Genomic DNA, 13,904 nt, shown 5'->3' with positions numbered 1-13,904 from the left:
CCCCTGGTTGTGGCGTTCCGCCAGAGATCGGAACCCCTCCATCAGGTGCTGAAGTAGCTCCTCCTGTTTCTTATTAGTAGCTCCCTGCAGGGAGACAGCGTGACGGAGCTAGTCCAAGTCTGCTGGGTCAGTCATGGCCAGTTCGCATTATAAGGCGAGGTCCAGATGCAGACACAGGGGGCAGATGGTTTGAGCTCTGATATTTATTATAGTCCAAGAGGTAGTCAAAAGGCAGGTCAGGAACAGGCAAGAGTTCATAACCAGGTCAGAGTCCAAAATGGTACAGGGCAGCAGGCAGGCTTGAGGTCAAGGGCAGGCAGAATGGTCAGGCAGCCAGGCTCAGAGTCAGGACAGGCAAGGGACAGAACCAGGAGGAAGATAAAAACAGAGACTGGAAAAAAACAGGAGCTAGGAGAAAAATGCTGGTTGACTTGGCAAACAAGACGAACTGGCACAGACAGACAGAAAACAAAGGTATAAATACACAGGGGATAACGGGGAAGATGGGCGACAACTGGAGGAGGGTGGAGACAAGCACAAGGACAGGTGAAACAGATCAGGGTAGTGACAAAACTGTCGGCGCGTCGGGCATCCCCTCTATTGAACCCCTCACATACCCCCTCCCACTAGCATGGGAAACTGGGAAATAGAGACATCGATTCTTGTATTCATCATCATGCCCAGTATATCTATTGGGAAGAGACCTCATGTGCAAAATTTAAATTCACATCTCCTGTGACCCAGAGGGTGTCTCCATTCAGTCGCCAACAAGTGGAATGTTCCCATGTATGGCACAGTCCTACTATGCCTGGCATTTGGAAGATGCAGACGGAAGGAGAACTCAGGGGGATGTCTCTTACCCAAAATCAGGAAGACTGGGAGGTTCCAAAACACCTGCACTACACAACTGCAGTTCCCTCCATTGAAGTAGAACAAGGCTATGATATACGCTGGACAAAGTTCCCAGAAAAAAATGGAACTGAGAAATGATGGCATGTACTATGGTGAATCATTAACCGGAGCAGCAGTCCTCCTCACAGATGCACAGAGAGAACTGTATGATGTGAATGGTGCTGTCCCCCACTGCAGTCTATCAAAAACCAAAGACATGAAGAGGGAAGACACTGGGCCTTGGATGAACTGATTGGGTGATGTGGGGAGGAAATGGGAAGTGCTGTTGTCACCGCTTTAGAGACTGTGGAAAGTGCACGTCTCCCAACACACCTGTCTGCACAAGCAGCATAACTTCTTGGCTTAACACGAGCATGCATATTAGCAGAGGATAAAGCAGTAAACAATTACACTGACAGTAGGTATGCTTTTGGGGTGGTGCACGATTTTGGGACTGTGGGTTTCTAACCTCTTCTGGTAAAACAATTGCTCATGGATAGTTGCTAAAAGCAATATTGTTACCATCCTCTGTTGCTGTGGTGAAGTGTCAGGCTCATACCAGCGGTAAAGATAGCATTTCTCATTTCTCAAGAAATGCTAAAATCAGACTGTGCAGCGAAACTAGCTGCTTGATCTTTTCGTTCCCCCTTTTTCAGTTCCTGTTTTTCACTAACCATTTCTCTGTCAATGATATTGTTGCTTTGCAGGCAATGGTTGATGCATCAGAAAAACGTAGGTGGACTGGACATTGACATATGGACACCTCGGGAGTGTGGCAGGATAATTTGAGCAAACCAGACATGTGTAAGGTACTGGGTGTCGTGAGTGTGAAGTCAGGCGCAGGAAAACAGAGAGTTCAATATAGTGCTCTTTTAATGCAACACGGTGAACCACGGCCACCCCACTAAACACTGGGTGCTCAAAACAAACTGCCCCAGACACGGGGAACGAAAACAGTCCAGCACTATACACGAACATAAACCAACACGTTTGTCTGTATCAAACACCAGGCTTACAATAATCAATCCCGGACAAAGAAACGGGCGGGCCGGCTGACTAATAAAGCCCAACTAATTATAACAAACTCAAAACAGGTGTAATCAATAAACACATAAGGAGGGGGAGAAAAGAATTAGTGGCAGCTAGTAGGCCGGCGACGACGAGCGCCGAGCGCCACCCGAACGGGATAGTGGAGACCGTCGTCTGCCTCCTGCTGGCCAGTAATGACTTAGAAGGATCCAGGGACCGTCCCCAGCCAACGGGACCACAGCAGGCCCGGAGTAGAGGCACAGAAGAAGCTGGAAAGGTTGTGAGAGGAAAACAAGACTTCAAAGACACTATGAACTCATTCCTTTCCACAGCACAGATGGTGGCGAATGGACTCTCCCCAAGCACTTCCTGTTGGGTCTGTGAGCTAGGCCCACAGGGGGTAGGTGATGGGCTCCCTTCACTGGGTGTCCCAGTCGGTAGACTTTTCCATGCTCCCAGCACTGAGGTTTACAATTCCCCTCCTTGACGACCGGACCTTATTTTGCTTTTTATAACCAAACTTGGATAAGTAGTTATAGAAGACCTTGTGAAAATGAAATATGTCCCACACCCATCACAATAGAATGCTCATTGACTGCATCCTGGTGTATACAAGGTAATGGGTCTGTCTACCTAGGTGAAAATGTGTGCAATTGTACAATGGACTGAGGGAGAATCAAATTGATCACTGACAGTTTATGATTTGCAGATGGGCAGACTCTCAAATATAAGTGTGGTCCTCTCAGTGCTTCATATAACCTTAGAAACAAGTAAATCAGCCCCTAATGGGACCTATTGGTTATGTCGGAACAGCGCATATTATGTACTACCAGATCCTTTGGGGGTAGTGTGTACTATTGGGTTCGTTGTTCCTGCCATGAGAGCAGTGCCAGATGACGTATAATTCATTTCCAGGGATATTGTCCCTCTGCAGCAGTGCTCGCTGGCAGGGATTACTCATATTCAAACTGCCCTGTCACAATTTACTGGTGTAATGCTCCCTAATTATGGAGTGGCTAATGCTAAGTCAAAAGCCCTTAAGGCCCTCAGTACTGAAATGGTAGCACTTCCAAAATTGGCCTTACAAAATCGTGAAGCTCTAGACTACCTATGAGGAAGTCAGGGAGAAATGTGTGCAGTCATTGGAGATGAGTGTTGCACCTTTGTTCCCGACTCGTCTATGAATGTCACCTATTTATCAGATTACATAGCAGAAACTGCTTGAGACACTGTGCTCTTCTTTTGTCTCACAGGTCTACGCAACTATTATGTCCACTTCTGCAACTGCAGGAGAGACTTTTAGTTTAATTGGGCTAAAATAAATGCCATTTGCTGATGAGAATGATGAAGATAATGAGGACTACAAGGAACTCACTGAAGGCCATGAAGAGCATGACCATGTTCTCCCCCATGCTTATGATGATAGAATTGACATAAATTAAATTGTGTAATGAAGCATGTGTGTAACTGTATGAAGCGAAAGTCTTAAGTTAAACCATTCTACTGCAATGGTTTTACAAGTGTAAGGGCTATGGAACAAGCACCAGTTACTAGTTGGATTGTACAACCCAGAATGAAGGGTTTGAACGCATAGAACGTCCTTTGATAGTTTAAGCCATAATCTAATGCTTACCTTAAAATGTAACAATAGCTATCACAGAGTGATAAAAGGAGTGTGATGTAAATGTTCTCCGTGTGTATCAGATCGTATGTTTAGCATAATGCTGCTTTGTTATAACCTGTCTTGGTTAGGTTCATGCGAGTGATGGATTGACTACACAAAGGAGTAAACCACACTGTCGCTGATAAGTAATTTGACAGTACAACCAGAACATTACTCTGGGAACTAGAAATAGTGATACAATATCTCAGTTTCAAGTTAAGAAGCCTGGTGTGATGTCAGTCAGTCTCATGCAGGAACCAACCATGCTTACATTTTTATTTATTTAACTAGGCACGTCAGTTAAGAACAAAATCTTATTTTCAATGATGGCCTAGGAACAGTGGGTTAATTGCCTTGTTCAGGGGCAGAACGACAGAATTGTACCTTGTCAGCTCAGGGATTTGATCTTGCAACCTTTCGGTTACTAGTCCAACACTCTAACCACTAGGCTACTTGCTTGTGTAGCAGTATAAAGGGACTGAAAAGGGAACAGACATTTTCAGAGTTTCATCAGGATTGTATTGAGTTAGTGAACCTCTCCGCCGTGATAATAAAGATTGATTCATTTACTTTGAGTTTTAGTCCTTAGTGGGGGATTTCCACGACAGTAGCAATACAGGTTAAATCAGTTATTGACACAGACATGGTAGCATATCAGGATGATTAAAATGCTTTGCACCAAAAGGTTATGAGATTAAATCCCAGGTGAGTAAATATGAATTACTGTATAAAATAAATGAGCATGCACAATGCATGTCAATGTGTGTCAAATATGTACATTAAAAGCATTGTGTTAAAAGCTCCACAGACTTTTTTTTAGGAAAGTAATCATATTTTCTAGTTGAATGAACATTTGAGACAATTTGAGCAAACACATTATTTGAAGTTTACAGAATTTGTGCCTACGTTTCCTCATGTTGGAGCTAAGTTTGGGCCAACTCAAAATGTTAAGTTCAGGAAATACTTTTGCCGAAAGGATGAGTAAACAAAAAAAGGCTGTGTAACCAGTTACTTATTAACATTTAGCTAAAACAGCTAGATATTTTGTTTACAGTGTAGTCAAAATGTTTTCCTTGGGGTAAGTTGAGACAATGGATGAGCCAATGTCAAGTTGAGCAAATGTAAGTGTTTTCTACACAGGCGTAATGCAAGGCATTATCACCGGGATATGAGGCATCAACGGGCCTGGTCTATGTTAAAAGTGTAAAATATGCTTAAAAAGATTAAAAGACTAAAAGTGGTTGTGATTCTGTTGAATTGTGTTTGGGACATAAAGATAGACATGGTTTTAAAAGGGTAGTGGTAATATTTCATTCAGTACAGAAATGTGTAGGCGGCTTAACGTACCCTGTCCCGTGCTCAACTTACCCCATACCCGGGTTAAGTTGTGTCAAGATACCATTTTTGGGGGGACAAGCTATGTTTTCAAAACTGTAATGTTTACATGAATTCTGATTATTTCCAGGTATACATTACACCTCGAAATATATGTAGATATCTCTGTTAAAAATAATACTATATTTCTCTTGACTCTTGAGTGATGCTGAATGTAAAGACATATCTACACTTGAATGTTATTCATAACAGTGAGAGTTATGCACATGCATCTTAAGTTAGGATATGGCCATAAATGAGAGTCAGGGTCTGAGAGAGATAGAGAGCTGATTAAAGTAAAGAATAGATACAGTAACATGTCTTGCTCATCTCTGATGTAGCTACCAAAGGAAGACGTGTGACATATTCCATTATTTACCTATCTACCTAATATACATGGACAATGCAAAGTCATCATCTCAGAAGTAACATAAAAATAGAAGTGATATAATTAACAGATATATTTTTTAAAGGAAAACAGAAAGTGAGAGAGAGGAGAGGTGTATAGAGAGAGTTCCAGGTCTTACTCGTCTCTGGTGTAGCAGGGGTAGGGGAACATCTGAACATAGTTCCCAGGCTCCACCACGTCATGACCCACAAACGTGTTAATGATGGCTCTCTCTATCATATCTGAGGACACACAGGCAGACAGACAGGAAGACACGCACACACACACACACACGCAGCAGAGATGACAGGGCCACTCTACACCTCACTGAATAAGCCATCCCATAAAGTCCTATCCTAACCACACTACCCGATGCAATGTGGTTATCAGTGTGCTAATTAGTGTGGTTTACAATGCTGAGATAAAAATCTATCTGCTCTGGATTAAATCAATTGTATTGTCTCAGTGAGCCCAGGATGTCTCTATGTACAGTACACTCAACAGACCGACATGTCAGTTCCAATGCATTATCTGTATTAACTTTATGTGTCAAATATGCAGCTTGTCTCTTGCTCTCCTGCTTCTTAAATAAAAGATTAATCTCAGAGAAAAAGTGCTGTTTCTGCAGCTTGGCGTTGGCACCCACACAGGTGTGCCCACTTCAGGATCACCAGTTTACCACAATAAATATAGATATATATTTATCTTTTTTATTTTACTTTTAGGAGGTTGATCAGCTTTAATACTGCAGATAGATTGTACCTTCCATCAATGTAATTGTCTGTATCATTTCAATCCCCCATATATTTTTGGGTAAATATATATATATATATATACATACCCACATATATATAAACATGCATACATATACATATACATATACATACGTACATACATACAAATACACACAAAAAAATATCTACACTGCTCAAAAAAATAAAGGGAACACTTAAACAACACAATGTAACTCCAAGTCAATCACACTTCTGTGAAATCAAACCGTCCACTTAGGAAGCAACACTGATTGACAATACATTTCACATGCTGTTGTGCAAATGGAATAGACAAAAGGTGGAAATTATAGGCAATTAGCAAGACACCCCCAAAAAAGGAGTGATTCTGCAGGTGGTGACCACAGACCACTTCTCAGTTCCTATGCTTCCTGGCTGATGTTTTGAATGCTGACAAATGCACATTTGTGGCCTGCTGGAGGTCATTTGGCAGGGCGCTGGCAGTGCACCTCCTTGCACAAAGGCGGAGGTAGCGGTCCTGCTGCTGGGTTGTTGCCCTCCTACGGCCTCCTCCACGTCTCCTGATGTACTGGCCTGTCTCCTGGTAGTGCCTCCATGCTCTGGACACTACGCTGACAGACACAGCAAACCTTTTTGCCACAGCTCGCATTGATGTGCCATCCTGGATGAACTGCACTACCTGAGCCACTTGTGTGGGTTGTAGACTCCGTCTCATGCTACCACTAGAGTGAGAGCACCGCCAGCATTCAAAACATCAGCCAGGAAGCATAGGAACTGAGAAGTGGTCTGTGGTCACCACCTGCAGAATCACTCCTTTTTTGGGGGTGTCTTGCTAATTGCCTATAATTTCCACCTTTTGTCTATTCCATTTGCACAACAGCATGTGAAATTTATTGTCAATCAGTGTTGCTTCCTAAGTGGACAGTTTGATTTCACAGAAGTGTGATTGACTTGGAGTTACATTGTGTTGTTTAAGTGTTCTCTTTATTTTTTTGAGCAGTGTACATATATATATATACACATATATATTTTTAAAATATATTTTCCTTTATTATTTCCCGCAAACCCTACCACCCCTCTCCTAATTGGAGTAAACGAATAAACAATAATACTTAGGCTTCTACTTCCAGCTTTTACATACTATATACATTTTACAGACACAATCTATTTTACATTAGTTATATTTTGTTTGTTTTTAGTCCTGGCCTTCCTCTATTTCTGATGTCCAACCAGTTTGATTTATATTTGCCATATATTTGTAACTGCTATTTCACAAAAGTTCTGAATCTATATACATTTTACAGACCCTGTATGTTTTACATTGGTAATCTTGTTGTTATTAGTCCCACCCTTCAGCTCCATTCAACCCCTCCCATCTATCTCTTAACACCATCCATATTGGATTTCTATTTGCCATCTATTTTTCAACTGTGCTGGGATGTTTCACAGAAGCTCTGAACCTTTATTCTCCTGGTTTCTACAGATTGTAAATAGAAGATAAACATTTTTGCTAGCTCCGGGTAAATGTTGCAATTCTTCAGCCATTCCTGGACCTGTGACCAAAAATGAGCTACATATGGACAGTACCAAAATAAATGATCTAATGACTCTGCCTCCTCACAGCAGAATCTGCAGAGCTGGGAAAATTGTATCCCCCATATATTTAACATGTTATTGGTTGCAATAGTTTTGTATAATAATGTAAATAGAAAAATTATAAGTTTTGAATCCAGTGTTGTTTTGCGTGTCGATTCATAAACCATCTGCCATGGAATAGGTACATTGAAAATCTCTTCCCAAATATTTTGCAATTTATATGGTACAACTGTCAGTTTTTTGGTCCTTAAATTACCAATTAAATTGGTATATGATTTTATTTATCACAATTTTCTTTAACCATTTTTGGTCTTTAATGCCACAAAACAATACTTTTGACACAACAATTGTGTCCTCAGTGAATCCACTTTAGGCAGTTGATTTATAGTCTATATTCTATGTATATTCTGTTTATACTTTCACATTCTGCAGATAATGCTGAAACAACAAGTACAGCCTTGAGTTTACCAAGCAACAACACAACAACAACACAACAACGACACAACAACAACAACAACACAACGACACAACAATGACAGAAAAACAACGACACAATAACGACACAACACCAACACAACAACATTTGAAAATACCATCATTCATATTCTGTATAAAACATGAGAGCCAATAGTTTTCTTCATATTAATTCATTTGAAATTTGTTTTGTCTAAATCCTTTGTAGCTGTGATGTTGATGTTAATGGCTTGACAGTTTGTAGCTGTAAAATGTTGATGTTAATGGCTTGACAGTTTGTAGCTGTGATACTGATGCTAATGCTAATGGATAGATAGTTGTCTAGCGTTGTCTAGAGTTGCCTAGAGTTGCCTGGAGTTGGCTAGTGTTGTCTAGAGTTGTCTGAAGTTGTCTAGAATTGTCTAGTGTTGTCTAGAGTTGCCTGGAGTTGGCTAGTGTTGGCTAGTGTTGTCTAGAGTTGGCTAGTGTTGGCTAGTGTTGGCTAGTGTTGTCTAGAGTTGTCTAGAGTTGGCTAGTGTTGGCTAGTGTTGGCTAGTGTTGTCTAGAGTTGTCTAGAGTTGGCTAGTGTTGGCTAGTGTTGTCTAGTGTTGTCTAGAGTTGTCTAGAGTTGGCTAGTGTTGGCTAGTGTTGTCTAGAGTTGTCTAGAGTTGCCTGGAGTTGCCTGGAGTTGGCTAGTGTTGTCTAGAGTTGTCTAGAATTGTCTAGTGTTGTCTAGTGTTGGCTAAAGTTGGCAAAATTCATCTAAAGCAGAAACATCCTGGCAACATTTCAGTCTACATTTACCCTTCAGTAGTCAAGATGGAGGATTCTGGTCACGTACCCTGGATCCACACAAAGCCATAGAGAAAGTAGAACTTTCCCCCTGTGTTGGGCCCCGGGCGCCAGTAGGCCCGGCGGATCTCGTTGGTTTTCTCTGTGAAGCTGGAGTTCTGTCTGATCTTATAGAGGACATGAGGAGGCAGGGAGCCATCCCTGTTGGTCTGGAATATCACACCTGGAAGAGAGGGAGAGGGACATTCTATTACAGTGATATAGCTACAGTATATCTTTCACATTACTTCCTCATAATATGACATTTATTTTCTGACTGAAGGCTATCGGCATGCCACAGCTGCTGCCCTTTCAGTAATAACCATCTGACCCCAGCGACTGGCCATTATCTATTATCTGTTTTCACTGTCAAGCCAGAGCGCCTAAGACACATTTCCATTTTGTAAAAATGTAATGGACAATTACGTTTTCATAACTTATGATGAAATAGAGTAGTCTCTCCAATTGAGTAGTTAATGTACAGTACTCACTGGCAAACACTGAGATGTTATCGTGGTAGGCTTGGTTCAGGGTATAGTTGACAATGCTGTCTTCATCAGGGAAACCCTTGAAGATATCCACACTGACCTGGAACAAGAAGAAGTAGAAAAAGACAAACAAAAAACTGTATTGATCTATTGTCCTTGCAGTCAAAGGAAAATGAATCTCTTGCCTTGTTCCCAACCCTTCTGAAATACGCACACAGGTTGGAGAGGTTGGATCCCAGGTCTGCCACAGCGCCAACTGCCAAGAGCACAGGAACCGTCTATATCTGCAACACTAGTCCTTGCCCTATGGGCTCTGGTTAAAAGTCAGGGTACCATTTGGGATGTTTCCTGGGACTATTGAATGGAGCTTTGCGTGCTGTGTGGTACTGATTCTCAATGCTCATATTACTGTACGCCCGCTGTCTGTGGGACTGGATCAATGTACTCAAGTTCCATCGCTCTTCCTGTGTCAGTCTGAATCAGACCACCCATGTTTATGGCACCTCCTGCCTACATACAGGCTGTGTCTGAAATGCCATCCTATTTGCTTATATACTGTACCCTCTTGGCTCTGACCAAAAGTAGTGCATTTTATAGGGAATATGGTGGCATTTGGGACACAACCAATGGCTCATCTCATGGACACTGACCTTGGACATGAAGTGTGTCCAGCCGCAGGCTGCGTCGTCGATGGTGTCCAGCTGCTCCAGCAGGGTGGAGGTGCTGGACAGGGTGTAGTTGCCATCCAGCAGCCCACGCAGCAGGTCACTGTCCGTCCCGTTCAGCAGCTCCGGGTGACCACGCAGGTTAGAGGTCAACTAAGAAGACGAGGACATCAGAAGTTGTGTATGTTGTGTTTATGTTTATGTTACAGTATGTGGACGTATGGGCTTATCAGGCAAGATAAGGACTGTATAAATGTACTGTGTGGGGGACAATAAATATTTAGTATTATGTGTATGCGTTATCTTATTAAATTATTACTGTGTGTTACCTGCTGCAGCCAGGCCAGCTGGTGGTGCAGCTTGCCCTCCTCCAGGTAGGTCCTGAGCTGGGCAGAGATGTTGAGCCACACCCTGGCGTAGTGAGTCACGTTCCCCACAAACGCAAATGTCTCATTTGCCTACACAGACAGCAAGCAATAGCACATGTCACCATCAACACAGAAGCTATGCCAGTCCTAGCTCTGGTCCAAGGTGTTACGTGTGGCTTGCTGGCACTAGGTTTTCTCAGCTAACACCCTGGACCAGAGCTATCCCAGTCCCATCACTGTATCCAGTTACTCTATCCACATCCTTTCAACCGTTGTTCCTTTTCTGTTGAGTTCTTTCTGTGGCCACTCTCTACACTCTCTGCCTCTCTCCCTCCCTCTCTAGTTTTAATCATTCCTCAGCCTCCATCCTCCAGTCCACTTGCTAAGATAAGAAATCAACTGTCTGCCAATAACAAACCTGTGGTAACTAGTGGGATGTACAGAGAAACAGAATCAATGGCCAGTTGTGCATATGTTGTGGTATAGCGAGACCTCCGGGGACTGAGGAGGAGCGTGATTAATCTAGCAGCTCATTGACTTCCTACACATCGTGCTCTAAACCAATATACAGAACATGCAGTTGAATGGTTAATGTGTTTAGGCTGGGAAACAAATGACCATGGGTTTCCTAATGAATTCACAACATGTTCTCATTATGCTGAGAGTCTAAAAGTGTCTGATAAATGACTTTGGGGTTCCCACTAAAGACAACATTCCCTTTTCTTCTTAATATGACTCTCAATCCCAGGAGGTTGGAGGCACCTAAATTACGGAGGATGGGCTTGTGGTAATGGCTGCAGCGGAATTAGTGGATTGGTATCAAAAACACCTAACACATGATTTCCATCTTGCATACATATGCATTTCATAGTCAATTTCATATATTCTTTGTCAACAAAAAAAAATAGACAATATATAGCTGTATATCCTGCTAATGTTTAACCCAGCAACGCAAAAATGACATTCTGAACAACTCTATCGCAGAGGACACAGCATAGAAGGCACCAGTCACTGTATATATAGTGGGGCAAAGAAGTATTTACTCAGCCACCAATTGTGCAAGTTGTCCCACTTAAAAAGATGAGAGAGGCCTGTAATTGTCATCATATGTACACTTCAACTATGACAGACAAAATGAGAAAAAAAATCCAGAAAATCACATTGTAGGATTTTTAATGAATTTATTTGCAAATTATGGTGGAAAATAAGTACTTGGTCACCTACAAACAAGCAAGATTTCTGGCTCTCACAGACCTGTAACTTCTTCTTTAAGAGGCTCCTCTGTCCTCCACTCTTTACCTGTATTAATGGCACCTGTTTGAACTTGTTATCAGTATGAAAGACACCTTTCCACAACCTCAAACAGTCACACTCCAAACTCCACTATGGCCAAGACCAAAGAGCTGTCAAATGACACCAGAAACAAAATTGTAGACCTGCACCAGGCTGGGAAGACTGAATCTGCAATAGGTAAGCAGCTTGGTTTGAAGAAATCAACTGTGGGAGCAATTATTAGGAAATGGAAGACATACAAGACCACTGATAATCTCCCTCGATCTGGGGCTCCACGCAAGATCTCACCCTGTGGGGTCAAAATGATCACAAGAACGGTGAGCAAAAATCCCAGAACCACACGGGGGGACCTAGTGAATGACCTGCAGAGAGCTGGGACCAAAGTAACAAACTCAACTCGTCGTGTATGGAAGACAAAGAATGCTGAGTTGCATCCAAAGAACACCATACCTACTGTGAAGCATGGGAGTGGAAACATTGGGGCTGTTTTTCTGCAAATGGACCAGGACGACTGATCCGTGTAAAGGAAAGAATGAATGGGGCCATGTATCGTGAGATTTTGAGTGAAAACCTCCTTCCATCAGCAAGGGCATTGAAGATGAAACGTGGCTGGGTCTTTCAGCATGACAATGATTCCAAACACACCGCCCGGGCAACGAAGGAGTGGCTTCGTAGGAAGCATTTCAAGGTCCTGGAGTGGCCTAGCCAGTCTCCAGATCTCAACCCCATAGAAAATCTTTGGAGGGAGTTGAAAGTCTGTGTTGCCCAGCAACAGCCCCAAAACATCACTGCTCTAGAGGAGATCTGCATGGAGGAATGGGCCAAAATACCAGCAACAGTGTGTGAAAACCTTGTGAAGACTTACAGAAAACGTTTGACCTCTGTCATTGCCAACAAAGGGTATATAACAAAGTATTAAGATAAACTTTTGTTATTGACCAAATACTTATTTTCCACCATAATTTGCAAATAAATTATGGATTTTCTGGATTTTTTTCCCTCATTTTGTCTGTCATAGTTGAAGTGTACCTATGATGAAAATTACAGGCGTCTCTCATCTTTTTAAGTGGGAGAACTTGCACAATTGGTGGCTGACTAAATACTTGTTTGCCCCACGTACATACATACTGTATCAGTCAAAAGTTTGGACACACCTACAAATTTTTACTCATTTTATTTTTACTATTTTCTATATTGTGGAATAATAGTGAAGACATCAAAAATATGAAAGAACACAGATGGAAACATGTAGTAAACAAAAAAGTATTACATGTAGCCACCCTTTGCATTGATGACAGCTTTGCACACTCTTGGCATTCTCTCAACCAGCTTCCTAAGGTGGTTACCTGGAATGCATTTCAATTAACAACTGTGCCTTGTTAAAAGTTCATTTGTGGAATTGTTTTCCTTCTTAATGCGTTTGAGCCAATCGGTTGTGTTGTGACAAGGTATACAGAAGATAGCCCTATTTGGTAAAAGACCAAGTCCATATTATGGCAAGAACAGCTCAGATAAGCTAAGAGAAACGACAGTCCATCATTACTTTAAGACATGAAGGTCAGTCAATGCGGAATATTTCAAGAACTTTGAAAGTTTCTTTAAGTGCAGTCGCAAAAACCATCAAGCGCTACGATGAAACTGTCTCCCATGAGGACCGCCACAGGAATGGAAGCCCCAGAGTTACCTCTGTTGCAGAGGAAAAGTTCAATAGAGTTACCAGCCTCAGAAATTGCTGCCCAAATAAATGCTTCACAGAGTTCAAGTAACAGACACATCTCAACATCAACTGTTCAGAGGAGACTGTGTGAATCAGGCCTTCATGGTTGAATTGCTGCAAAAACTCCACTACTAAAGGATACCAATACGAAGAAGAGACTTACTTGGGCCAAAAAACACGAGCAATGGATATTAGACCGGTGGAAATCTGTCCTTTGGTCTAATGACTCCAAATTTGAGATTTTTGGTTCCAACCACTGTGTCTTTGTGAGACGCCGAGTAGGTGAATGGATGATCTCTGCATGTGTGATTCCCACCGTGAAGCATGGAGGAGGAAGTGTGATGGTGTGGGGGTGCTTTGCTGGTGACACGGTCTGATTTATTTAGAATTCAAGGC

General features: G+C 42.2%; 1 protein-coding gene across 2 annotated transcripts in view; it reads right to left on the bottom strand.

Moving 5' to 3' along the window:
* The window catches only part of LOC129826691 (ATP-binding cassette sub-family A member 2-like), a 149,265-nt gene that overhangs the window by 53,263 nt on the left and 82,098 nt on the right, over positions 1-13,904 (bottom strand). For both annotated transcript variants that reach the window (XM_055887697.1, XM_055887698.1), the window contains exons 11-15: positions 10,460-10,588; positions 10,116-10,283; positions 9,469-9,565; positions 8,988-9,161; positions 5,485-5,587 (exon numbers count right to left, since the gene is read on the bottom strand). In XM_055887697.1, coding sequence (XP_055743672.1) covers positions 5,485-5,587; positions 8,988-9,161; positions 9,469-9,565; positions 10,116-10,283; positions 10,460-10,588 — 671 coding nt within the window. The remainder of the gene's footprint in view (positions 1-5,484; positions 5,588-8,987; positions 9,162-9,468; positions 9,566-10,115; positions 10,284-10,459; positions 10,589-13,904) is intronic.

The sequence above is a fragment of the Salvelinus fontinalis genome, chromosome 28 (genome assembly GCF_029448725.1).
Source record: "Salvelinus fontinalis isolate EN_2023a chromosome 28, ASM2944872v1, whole genome shotgun sequence".
Classification (NCBI taxonomy): Eukaryota; Metazoa; Chordata; class Actinopteri; order Salmoniformes; family Salmonidae; genus Salvelinus; species Salvelinus fontinalis.
The sequence above is the reverse complement of the archived record's forward strand: the minus strand, read 5'-3'. Positions and strand labels throughout refer to the sequence as shown.